Source organism: Protopterus annectens, chromosome 8.part0, assembly GCF_019279795.1.
Source record: "Protopterus annectens isolate FY-2018-M chromosome 8.part0, PAN1.0, whole genome shotgun sequence".
Lineage (NCBI taxonomy): Eukaryota > Metazoa > Chordata > Ceratodontiformes > Protopteridae > Protopterus > Protopterus annectens.
In genome coordinates, this window is record NC_056741.1 from 1,584,199,977 (window position 1) to 1,584,213,427 (window position 13,451).

Sequence of the window (13,451 nt, forward strand, 5' to 3'; positions counted from 1 at the left end):
CAGGTAGTAATAGAATAACATCAAAAGCAGCTCTCACTTTAATGACACCATACTACTAATATCAGCTATTTTATTTCTTCAGCTGACACTTATTTTCCTCTCTAATGCCCTTCCATAATGTTCTCATCTCTCTAATAATAAATTCTCTATGTTCTTAATTTTCCCTCCTGATCATTATGCCTCCTCATCTCACTCTATTACTCTGTTTCAGCAGCAGAATACTTTATTATTTCTTACCTCCGTATATTATTAGAAATATAGTCAATATTTTGAAAACTTTGTATTAGTTTTCTTGCCATAGGCTATGCTCTTCTGCAAAGTGTCTTGCTGCTTGCAATTTATATTACATTCTTGATCATATTTTATCCTGGCAATATTCTGAAAATTTATCTACCGCTCAACCCGTTAACACAAAAAATCTGGACAAAGCTTGACAAAATGTGAGTACAAACAGGGATATATTTTAAAAATTGCCCTTATAAACTTAGAAAGCTGCTACAGTAACACAATTTGTTCTAATATAAATTTTCTGAAAGATTTGAAGTCTGAAACTCAAATGTATGTCATTATTTAGTGACTTCAATCCTGAGATCATCCCAGTGATTTGCAAGGAAAAAAGAGGAACAGGCCAAAAATATGAGCCTAAAATCTGGACATTCTGTGAAAATCTGTACAGTTGAGAGGTGTGATATCTGTGTTTCATCTGTTGTGAGGATTATCAGCTATTGCAAAATGTTTTGTGTATGCTTTCTGGAGTCTTTCTCTTCAGCTCATTGTGAAATATTAAATCTGCTACAGGGCTTTTCTCCCCTTGTATATAATTACTCACTAACTACCGTTTAATTTTTTTTTTTAAATCTGTTCTGGAGCTTATCTCCTTGGGCCTCTGCTGAAAATTGGCCATTGGCTCAGTTGGACTTTTGCAGTTATCAAAGGACATGTAAAATAAATAAATAAAATACACGAATAACATGGTGCAATGGTTCACATGTTTATATTAAACTTAGGGTTGAAGAACCATGAGATGCTTAGCAGTTTACCTATCTGGTTATCAATGTTTGCTTTAAAGGTTGCAGGGAAGTATATTTTGCTGTATGTGTAGATGATGTCTATTCCAAAGTTAAGGGATGCAGTGAGAAATAACCCTCTCAAGGCACCACGTTGTTTTTTTATAAACACCATTATTAAATTCCCACATTTTGATCAATGAGAAGGGTAGACATACACAAATTACACAAACAGAAACAAACCAAAATTGTAAGCATTTTCATTAGCTGATGCATTACACATGGTCTCTTTAATAAGTAGAATTCATTCCAATATTACTTAAGTTGTTCATGTTCTGCCTTCCCTTACGTTTCACACCTCCTCTTCCTCTAGAACATCATTCTGTATGCATTCTTCCCACAAATTCCAGTTATTTCTATGTAATTTCTCTTTCCTTTTTCTTGAGATCCAGCCTCCAGTTCTTTTATCTCTTTCACAATATTCAATAACTGACTTATGGCTGGTTTAGATTATGATTTCAATTTTCTAGTAATAGCTTTTTTACAACCAGTACCAGTAAATTTACTAAGATCTTTCTACAGCTAGACAATTCACTTCCTTTATTCCAGATCAAAATAATAATTTCTTTAGCTGCGACCATTGTGACCCTCAGCATTTCTGACAAATTATTCTGTAGTGAATTTTTAGAATCTGACAAGTTGTTACATTCCCCAAAAACATATTCCTAATTATCTCTCTCGCTCTCTTTCCCATCATACCTCCAGCAATGTTGCCAGTTACTGTTGATCTTATTGCAGAGGTTTATAGGTTTATGGGCTCATACTTCTGCATTCGGCTAGATGCCCTTGTGGGGCATTTTAAACTTAGCCAATTTTCCTCAAAGATGTGAATCAAGCCCTGTACCTTGTGTCTGTAAGGTTGTCCATAACAGATATGCCCTTGTAGTGGGCACATGATCTATGAAGGTGAAGTAGGCTGAAAAGAAAGGGGCCATTCATAGCATAAAATGTTTGGCAGAGCTCACTTACTTGTCAAACATCTATAAAGGACTGAGTCAAGGGATAGGGCTTTGATTCTGTCAGAGTAGCTTATCTGGCTTAAACCAGAGAGTTCTCGTTTGGAATCTTTATAGATTTTTAAATTTATGCATGTATTTAGAGAGAATTCCAGAGTCAGAACTGGTTAATATAATGGATATGAAGGAGAAAGGAAAAAAGTGCAACAAGGACATCCCTTGGACCTAGATCAGATGACAGAATAGATAAAGTTGTCTAAAGCAGAAGCCTTTCTGATCACAACTGAGACAAGGTGGTGAAAAGGCACCTCATTGTCAGTATGGGTGCCTAGGTCAATAATAACGGTGACTGATTAAGATGAGCACCAGCAATGTGATTAGCAGAGGATAGAGCAATCTTACTGATGGTAACTATGCTCCACTTTGTAGCATTTAGGATGAACCCATGATTAGCACAACAGGTGTTGGTATGATTTATGCCTTGATGGAGAATTTGGGGATGGTAGGGTAAGATGAAAACAGCATCTAGTTTGCAGTTGCCTGCAAATCTTGTTACCCACAAATACTTGATGATGAATTTTAGCTCCAAAAAGTAAATGACAAACAAGTGGAAACCTAGTAGTCAATCTTTTGGGATACCACTAGTCACATTTCCATGGCAACAGTAAATGGACTCTGCACAAAACCAATTATCTATCCAGCCAACCATCAATGCAAGGAATAATACTGACCTGAAAAAGATTGTTCATGTTACTTGTGTGGACGTGCTTTAAAAGGCCTTAGTATGGTCAAGTTAGGAACTCTGGACAGTCTAGCCTTTGTCAAAAGGATCTGCCCTTAACAACTCCATATTGGTTAGACTAAAAGCTGTGGAGGTCACCCATGTCTTTGATGATTAATTCATTCCATAATATACTAAATAGTGGAACTATAGCCGCTGGGGTTTGTTGTGGGGGCTGCTAGAGGGATAAACTGCGTCTGTTCTTCAAATTTCACACACACACACACACGCACACACGCACACACTCACACACACACACACACACACACACACACACACACACACACACACACACACACACACACACACACACACACAGCCTGAGAAGTTGGGATATATGATATTTGATACCTGCAAGAAGCCCTTGAACATTGTCAAGACTCTAAGAGTTGTTTTTTTTTAATTTAGAATTAGCAGAAGACAATTGACCAGGAGTAAACTGTGGAGAGATGGAGTGAAGCTGAAGTTATCAGCAAGTATGTTAGTTATATTTCTAGCCTGGAATGGACAACACCATTAGAAATACATTCAGGGTAATACTAGATATTAATTCTGTACTTCCTAATGAACCCGAGGAAAGCTTTGGGGATGTTCTTAGTACCACATTGAATTCTAAAGTCAAAAGCAGCCTTCCACTAAAGGAGAAATTCTGAATTTATAAGCAACATTTGACTAACCATGTATCTGAGGACCTTGCTTAATATTTTTAAGTTGATTTGTAGTGTGGGTGAGGGATTATTTTTTTCATATAGAGTCATGATCTTTTTCATACCATCTAAGTTTTGAAATTATTACACTTCTTGTGGAGAATGGGAACTGCCTCTTCTATATATATATATATATATATATATATTGATAAGGGAGTAGAACTCTGCAGAGGATGGAGACACAGGGGTGCGTTCATGGATCACTGAAATATGCCACCTCTTCTTGTCATAGTATATGTAAATAGTAATAAGTTGGCTTTAGAATGATGCCAGAATACTATGGGCTATTTGTGGGTGGAGAGGATTGTACTAACTGTGACGGCAACAACTAAGTGATCAAATTTTACCAGGGAGATAGACAAGCAGTGTGCAAAATGTGAGGGATCAGTCTGTAAGACTAGGTTATGGAGGTTAACACTTGGTGGCGGTGGGGAAAATTTGCACTAGGGAGTTTATATTTACAAAATCAAAAACTCTCTGGCTGTATATAGTGGAGGATGTATAACCGTCAGTTGATAATGAGATAATTAACATCTCCTATGCACTGATATTAGCCTTGACTTGTAACTTATTGGGTTAAGTCAGGTAATCACTATGCTGTGTAAGTGACGTGGAAGGAGAGTTGTACATACTATTTAAGTTCTTTGTTAACGGTAGGTCAGGTAAGGGCTGGTTGACAGGCCTTTTTCAGTCACAAGCCGAGGCAATCATAGAAGAGTTAAACAGAACATTAAAATTATAACAAAAAAAATTAAATGTTCAATACTCAGTGTGGATTAACAATTTTGTATACGTGAAGGCTACAACTGACACTTTTGTTGAGATGTATTAGGACATTTAAACTGGTATCATGTAATATCTGTCTGGACACAGTGGGGTGCCTGATAAAGATGGATAAGCTCCTGTAGATACCAGTGGCCCTGGATGCATGACAGATGAACTACCCTGGAAGGAGGGAATGCTATCATTGTTTCAAAACAAAATCTCAGTAATTTTGCAAATATGGGTATATTCAAGGGTGAGGTAAGCCATGTACCCCATTGCTTAACTTCTAGTATCCAGCAAAGCAGTCCTGATATTGTTCAAACTGGAATTTGCTTAAAAATGCAGCTACTTGGGTGGGATACTAAAGTGTAGTCTCTTAAAAGTCTCTTAAAAGGAAAGTGTATGTTTACTGTAGATACAGAAAAAGATGAAATTATTCAGCACATTTGTAACAGATGGTAATGAAAACATTTAAGGCTAACAGTAAAAACAGGGGAGAATATTAGTAGAGCAAAATATCATGTTTTAAAGAAGGAAGAATGAAACCTGGATGAATTTTTGTTGTACACAGTTAATAGTTGTTTATTCTTAATTACACATGATTTTATGAGCATGTCTTTTGTAAACAAAAGAGGAATTTATGAGCAGTTCATGAAGTCCATGGATAGGGTGAAACTTCAAAAAAAATGAAAATAAAGCAGGGCAAACAGAGAAAATGGAAATGTAGTACGGCAAATATTCAGTACCAGCAGGATAGTAGCCCTGCAATAATACAAAAAACTGAGTATACAGCATGGGGAAAGAGCTAAAACTAATAATATACTGGTATGAGTATGACTTAAAAACTACAGTCATAGAATGCAAATGATTTTACCAGCTAGACAAAAGTAAATAAGATTCTGGCATATATCAGGAAAAGAGGAATTCAGGGGGCATTGTTAAAGGAGACGTGTGAACATTGAAGAACATAATGAGATGATAAAAAAGAGACTTACAGAAGGGCATTTGCAGAATAAGTAAGAAAGAAAATGGGCAGTTGTAATGCTAGCAAGTACAAATACTGAAGAAGAAGAAAAAAGACCCCCCCCCAGGCAGATTTTTTTATACCACCAGGCTACTGACAGGGGGTATATATAGTCCCCAAAACTGGACAGAGTGAATTAAAGAGAGTGCTCAGTGAGAAAAGAGCTACCAGCAGGAAATACTGTTGTATGTGGAGACAATATATTGTCACAGAGAGAGCAGATGTCTGAGGGAGCTGTAGGAGGGTAACGGTATCTGAATAAGGGGAATCCTGGAGATTTTATTTTGATTTTTGGACTGGCAGACAAAGCATGTGTACTAAATAAGGAAATAAAACACTCTTCTTACATAGATGTAATAGCTTGGAAAGATTAGATGGGGATATGTATCACAGCAACATAGGTACATGAATATATTTGTCAAATACACACTCAATATTTCCTGTAGACCAGTCATCAATCTTGATCCAGATCAAAAGACTTCCTCAGGATAACAGGGAAAAACACAGACACTGTCCAGTTTATTATCGACGGAACGTGAAACATAACTAGGAGGTGGCTGAGAACCTGAAGACTGCTTTGGGGAAATTATGCAGATGTGGCAGGGATATAACAGAAGGTTGTGAGGCATTAAAGATTGAACAGAAGGAACTGTTTCAAAAATAAGAGGCATTTTTGGAAAGAGAGCAATGGATTCTGCCTACATAGTCTAGCAAACATAAAAGCATTGCAAAGTATCAAAAGGGAGTTGACACCAGTAGAGAGAATGGGGATTGGTAGATGGTAAACAGAAAATAAAACAACATTTAAAAGAATATTAATGAGAGAAGGAAAACTACTCTTGGGCAAACATTCTTTGAAAACTGCTGTAAAGTACATAAGATGCTGACATAAATTACACAAATTAAAAAGTTGGGCTAGTGAAAATCAGGGACTTTAAGCCGGACAGGATAAAAAAATGACCCAATAAATATTTTGAGAGTACTCAGATATTTTAATAAAAATGTATATAAAAAGTAAAGGATGAGGAAGAATGAGATGAATCAAATACTATATTTTAGGGAGGAAAAAGATCTCCCTAAGCTGTTAGATAAAGAAGGAGAAAGTGTTATATCCCCAATAATAAACAAAGTAGAACAAATTAGTGGAAACATTTTGGGAATGACCCCTTGATATTGGAGGGCATAATGCATGGGACTGCTAAAAGTCTAGCAGAACTTGTTTATAAAAATATTAGGAGATGGACAACTGCCAAGAACCTGGGAAAGGGACAGTGATATTAATGCTAAATGATCTGGGTTTAAAACAAAACATTAAGTGGGGGACTTCACCCCCCCCCCGATGTGGGGAGCTGTGCCTCCCACAGCCCCTACTTAAATATACCAACTCTGAGATTGCACCACAGTGGAGGAAATGGCACACTCAAGACAATGGCCCAGGATTTTTTTCCCTGGGAAAAAAAATCGCTGTTCCGTGTCTTCGCTATTTTGGTTGCTCGACCTTTAGAGGTCGATCAACTAGTGTTCAATGTTATCAACTTTCGATAAGCTGATATAGACCCAAATGATACAGCTGTCCCAAGGGTCATATAGACTAATAATCAATATTAAATCATGATTAAAAGGGTTTTTTTTAGACATTATAGCAAAAGGGTGGCAAAGTTTTTTCCTAAACTAACAGATGTGGATCTATGTGGGTTTGTTGAAGGGGAACAACTTTTTGACAACATTAATAAAACGATGGCGAATCAAGAGGAAATGCAGAGGAAGGGAAAGTTTCTCCTTCTGGTATGTTGGATCCCAAGATGGCATTTGATAGGGTACTCTGTGCTTACCTTTGGGAGGTAATGACAAGGTTAGCATTTCCACAGAGATTAAGTAAGTTGGTTAAAGACATTTATTATCATTCAGCAGCTAGTGTGAAGACAGGAGAGGCTCTCTCAAAGGAATTTTTCTTTGTTAGAGGCATTAGATAGAGCTGTCCCTTGCTCCCAATACTGGTGGTTATCTATTTGTAACTACTAGCTACAAAGAATGGGGGGGGGGGGGTGAATCTAGAATTAGAGGATAGAAAATCCTGAGGGATTTTCAGGACATGGCAAATTATAAAATAAATTAAGCGTAAAATTAAGGCAATAGCCCTTAATTATGCTCCAAGATACAGCAAAATCCCTTCTTATGTAGACATTAAAAGATGTGGTACCTAAGAGTTTGAAGAGGCTGCAGTGTCAGCAGCTTCACTTATAGGCATGCTGTGCCCTTAAGATTATTCTGAGGGGCATTAGAGTGCTTACTATGCCTGCATTTGGAGACTCCTATCCAGATTTGTTAGCTAGATGGCAATGGATAAACTTGGATAAGAGTTTTTCTTATATGTGCCTCTTGTTAGACTATTTTGCACCCATTGAGAAGGACTTGTGTGATAGAATACGGGTTTTGCAAGAGGAAATCTATAGTGTGGCCTGATGTGACTTAGTGGAACTTCGCATTAATGAAGTGTTAGATAAGGTTTCTTTGTACGAATGCAATTTATTGCACATTAAGAAGAAAAAGTTACAAAGGGACCTGAATGACTTTTCCAGTAAGCATGTTTTTACTTGGCAGAGATTTAATCAGTGGGAGGCCAAGACTGTAAAACAAAGTTCAACAACTGCTGAGAGTTCTGTCTGAGGGCTGGAGTTTGAACTAAATGAATTGAACAAGGGTTTGTCATTTATCCCTGCTATGCAGGTTAAACTGACTAATACTTTGACTGATCTATGTTTATTTGTCAGGAATGTTGCTTAGAAGTTAATGTTTGATAAATCTGTAACTCAAAATGTCAGTACTTTTAGGAAACCTAGTGCATATCCCCTGCAGATCCACCCTGTCCTGGAGGTCTTCACTCGTTTATGTGAGGAGGAGATCTATGATTTATTAGCTAATAACAGTAGGAGAAAAAGCTTTGAGAACCTTACGTTTGATGAAAGGAGAGCGTTATCAGCACTACACAATGATTTTTCCACAGTTATAAGACCTGCGGACAAGGATGGCTCTGTGGTGGTTATGGATAGATCATACTATTTTACTTCTATTAATAAGATGCTCCAAGACGTTAATACAGATAAGGTGAGTGATTTGAAGGTGTTAAGAGTGTTTAGAGCAAGAGCTACTGAGGTTCTTGAGTGAATATGTGGATATGGGTCTTATGACCAAGGAGTTGTTTCAATATTTTGTGGTGGATAAACCAGTGGTTCCTTCTTTTAATGGTTTGCCTAAGGTACATAAGGACCCATTTAAATCACTGTTTAGACTGATAGCTGTGGGAGCTGGGTGGCTCACAGAGCCTATTTTGATTTATGTAGAGAAGCAACTTCGTCCAGTGGTTGAGCAATGTCAATTAGCATTATGTGATTCTAAACAGTTTTTACAGGATCGTCATTTGTCTCTAAGGAATGATGTTGATGTTCCTTTTCTATTGCTAGTTACAATAGGCATAACTTTGCTATTTATTGTAATCCCTAATGCAGAGGGGATAGAGATAATGAGGAGAGTTCTGTTAAGTAGAGGCATCTATGATTCACGTCACACAGACTTTTTGTGTTATCTGCTGGAGTTAATACTAGAGTACAATGTTTTTGTTTTTGAATGGAGATATTATAGACAGGTTTCTGGTGTAGCCATGGGAACATCTTGTGTCAACAGCTATGTCAATTTAGTGATGGTGGGATAGGAAGAGAAACATGTATTTGCTGCCCCTCATAAGGAATTTGTACAGTTTTATTGTCAGTTTGTTGATGACTTGTTTCTGCTGTGGATAGGGAATGAAGCACAGCTTTTTACATTTGTGCATTATGTGAATAGCAGTAGCCCTTTTTTGAAGTTTACGGTTAAATATTCTTTGAACTAAATAGAATTTTTACATGTTCAGATTTTTAAGGATGAGCATGGCAAAATCCAAACTAGATTGTTTAGGGAAGAATGTTTTCACCCTACTTATGTACATTGTACTAGCATGCACCCTAAGCACGTTTTTAAGAATGTGCTTAAGGGGCAAACCATTAGGACTAGCAGGTTAACTGCAAGGGATGATGATTTTGATCGTAGGTTAGAGCGGGTTAAAACTGAGTTTCTTTGAGAGGATATAAGGCTAGTGATATACAGATGATGCAGGATGTGGTAAGGCAGAGCAGAGATGCTCATGGGAAACCTTATTTTTCTTCTCTACCCCCAGTGCAGGAGGTTGACAAGAAGAAATCCCAAGATATGATTTTTACTCTAACATACTCCAATGATGATTCTCAACTTAAGAATATATTTGGTAAATACTGGCATGTATTACAGGCTGACCCGAAGATAGCAGCACTGGTGGGATGTAGACCTACATATGGGTATAGGAATAAGAAGTTCCTGAAATATAGGTCATGTTATCTTAGAGGCTTGGGTATTCCAGAGGCATCTGGGCATGGTAAGGGTACAAGCAGATGCAAAGGATGTGCACATTGTGCCTATGTTGAGGGAAAATAATGTTTTATACATCCGTCAACTGGTCAGATGTAATAGCTTACAGCCTGTGCTGATTGTAATACCAAGAACTTAGTTTATCTGGCACGCTTCTTGCAATTCTTTTATTGTAGGCAAGACAAACAGATGTTTGAGGGAGAGGATAAGAGACCACTTATATTGTGCACGTAAAGGTTTAACTTATAGTGCCATTGCTAAACACATGAATAGTAAAGGTGATAGCCATGATTTTAGGTTCCTGGTTCTTGAGGTTATATATGAGGGTAATATGAAGGGGGATATAGTCAATTGAACTGAGGAAGTAGAACTGAGATGGATTTTGAGACAAGAGCTCATCACAGCTTAGGTCTCAATAACTACACTTCCATTAAACCAGTCCTTAAAGCACATAGGTTAAGGAAATGACTATTTTTTATATATGTTTTTCCGTTTGTTTTATTTTTGCCTTTTTGCAATGTGTATTGCTTTGTTTTTTGCAATGTACTTATAGCAGAGACTATCCTTTAGACCTGTTCCTAGAACTTCTTAGTGAAGTTGACAACAAACGTTTGAATGGTATGTATGTTCCTCTTCTCAAAAAGAGGATTATAGAAACCAACGTTTCTTTAACTGTAACTGAAACGATGGTTTCCACATCAGAGAATTTTAATAACAATAATGTGCTTAAGAGAGTTGACTCTTTGAAAATTAGTTTCATTTCTACATTCAATAGCAATTCTTCAGAAATTCAATTGATTTTACTAAAAAACTGGCATTTCATCCTCAACAATGAAGAACTACTTGAAAAATTAGGTGATAGACCTAATTTTGTATATAAAAGAGGGAGTAATTTGAAATCAATTCTTGAAAATAATAACAGTTCTAACAAAAAAACTAAATTTAAAGGATGTATGCAGTGTGGATTCTGTAAATACTGTCAGTTTGTTAAAAATTGCAGTACTTTCCAGATAGGTGACAACAAATATTATATTAACTGTAATCTTAATTGCATTTCTAGGTCTATAGTTTACCTGGCATTATGCAATTGCTGTGAAGTATATTATGTAGGTAAAACTGACCGTAGATTACGCAACAGATTATATGAGCATCTGTATGCAATAAGAATGAGGAAATGTGAAAATGCCCTGGCAAAACACTGTGATAAACATGAGGGACATAGTTTTAGTTTTATGGCTATTGACTCAGTACCATCTACTTCAAGGGGAGGACCTATTAACATCCTTTTAGAGGTCCGTGAGTTGGAATGGCAACTTCGACTGAACTCTTTTTGTTTTCCAGGACTGAATGAAAGTTGCAATATCTCATGTGTTTTAAAAATGAGGAATTACTTGAGACATAAAAAGAATAAATGTCCATCTTAATCTTAATTTTAGTTAATACTAATGCCCATTTATATAGGGTTAAGATTTATGAAGTCAACTTTATGTTATAATTTTCATATACACATGTATAAATAAGAACACATTTTCTTATATACTACTTTCAGTGAACCACCATATTATTCCAGGTATGTCAATTGGTTTTAAGCTAATAACTCTTGGTTGGCATCTTATTTTACCTTATTTCACTTCATTTCTTCTTACTTTTCATTATTTTCCTTAGACATTTGACTTTTATTGCTTTTTAATAAACTAAACACACTAGTACACATTTAATTCATTATTTGTATACTGCAGTGGTATGTTTTTACTAAGAGTAGTCTTTTATAAGTAAATTCATGCCTTTAATTGAAGGCATATTTAATTAGTTTTATTTAAATGTCATAATGATAGTAACTTGTGTATGCATGGAGCGTGGTTGTGGTACAGTGGCTCTTTAAATGCACACTTCTATCCTACCACGTCACGCAACTTCTATGTATTTATTTGGCGGTTTTTAAAAAAAGTGTTTTTATTCACTACGCTATTTGGATTTCTTATTCAAGCAACTTGAAGAATCTACGATTAGAGCCTTGTTTTACGAGATTGGAAGGTGGCGTTCCTTTTTCTAGGTTAAGGAAATGACTGGTTTTTATATATGTTTTTCCGTTTGTTTTATTTTTGCCTTTTTGCAATGTGTATTGCTTTGTTTTTTGCAATGTACTTATGTGACGTGAAAATGCAGCACTCTTGAGAAAAGTGGAGTGTTAAGTGTTAGTTAATTATCATTTCATTTGTTGCCTAGAGATAGGAGATAGGAGATGCATTTGCATTTATTGGCTGCTAGAGTGTTTTAGGATGATATATATTACCAGTGTTTTAGTTTGTTGAATGTGATCTGATGAAGCAATTTTATTGTGAAAGCGCTTATCTTATTGCATTTATTTTTATGTTTTAACAGAGTTGTTACATTACTTCTTTGCTGTGTTTCTGCTTTGGTATTTTGCACATTACATGATTTAGATTTTTGGTATATTACCGAGCAGTTAATTGCAAGAGTTTTTGTGTTCTTTGAGATTATTTCTACCTAGGAGTATAGCTGAAGAAGGAGGGGCAGAAGGCAACAAAAGACAGAAGAAAGGAAACACAATGAAAGATATCAAAGAAATTAAGGAAATGGAAAGTAATGAGTCTAGATTTATATCATAAAATCTCAGATACATAAATGTTTATGTTCCCACTGGTCCTGCATGTGGGACAATCCTTTTTTTTAACCACCCAGAGTAAATTATAAGAAATGTTGCAGTAGGAAATTAAGGCATTTCTGTAGGAAAAAAGACCTAAGGTGCAGCAGAAGTTAGTTTTACCTATAGATCAAGAGAGACTGGGAATGCCCAGTTTACAAGATTATTACAAGGCAACACAATTGAAGCTAGTGTACTCTGTAAAATCAAAATCCAGCTAATGTTGATTCATGGAGGGTAAAATGTGAATATACTGAGGCTGGGAATTTGGATTAAAGTCCAGAAAGAGTATCTGGAGAATGCTACAATGACATATCTGAGTTTAGGATGAATTATCAGAATGCAGGGGATTCTAAACTGCCGATTGATGTCAGTACACCAAAAACTTTAAAAACACTAAAAGAAAACCAATTGCAAAAGGAAACCATAAGTTTGATCTTTTAATCCGAACAATAAATTCCAAGCACACAGTCAGACTAAATTTATATGAATAGTGGTAGTGTTATGGAAAAGTTTTTTGAAAGGTAAGGTGCAGACACAGGATTAGGGCAGCAACAATTTTAGGATTAGAGGGCATCAGTATGGTAGTGGTGGGGTGCCTAACCCTAACTCTACATTTTACCTTCCAAAAAACCTTTCCGTAAGACTGCCATTTATCAAGACTACTCGGACACATGCATGCACATTTACAAACACACATGCACTACACTACAGCTATGCCCTGAATTAACCCTACCCAAACCTTAACCTAACTACAATCGTACAAATACTCCTACCCTCTAATGATGAAAGCTTCACAATAGCTAATACATCAGCTTGTACATCAGAATAGAGTTTGTAAAAGAGGAAATTTTATTATATTTAATTTTACAGACATTAACATCTCGGACGAGCATTTCAATTTGTTTACCAAAGGGTTTCACTTTGTCCCCTCATGCCCAGGGGTAGTGGCCAACACAATCATTGACCTTAAACATTTTACCAGACAGTTAAACTTTAACATACTATTTAGAGGTCAGGTACAACCTAAATTGGATCTTTCAAGGGCA

General features: G+C 36.3%; 1 protein-coding gene across 1 annotated transcript in view; it reads right to left on the bottom strand.

Moving 5' to 3' along the window:
• Positions 1 to 13,055, bottom strand: part of LOC122808515 (homeodomain-interacting protein kinase 2-like) — a 125,972-nt gene extending 112,917 nt beyond the window's left edge. Inside the window, exon 1 of the mRNA XM_044079470.1 lies at positions 13,025 to 13,055. Coding sequence (XP_043935405.1) covers positions 13,025 to 13,055 — 31 coding nt within the window. The remainder of the gene's footprint in view (positions 1 to 13,024) is intronic.
• Positions 13,056 to 13,451: the final 396 nt, after the last annotated feature.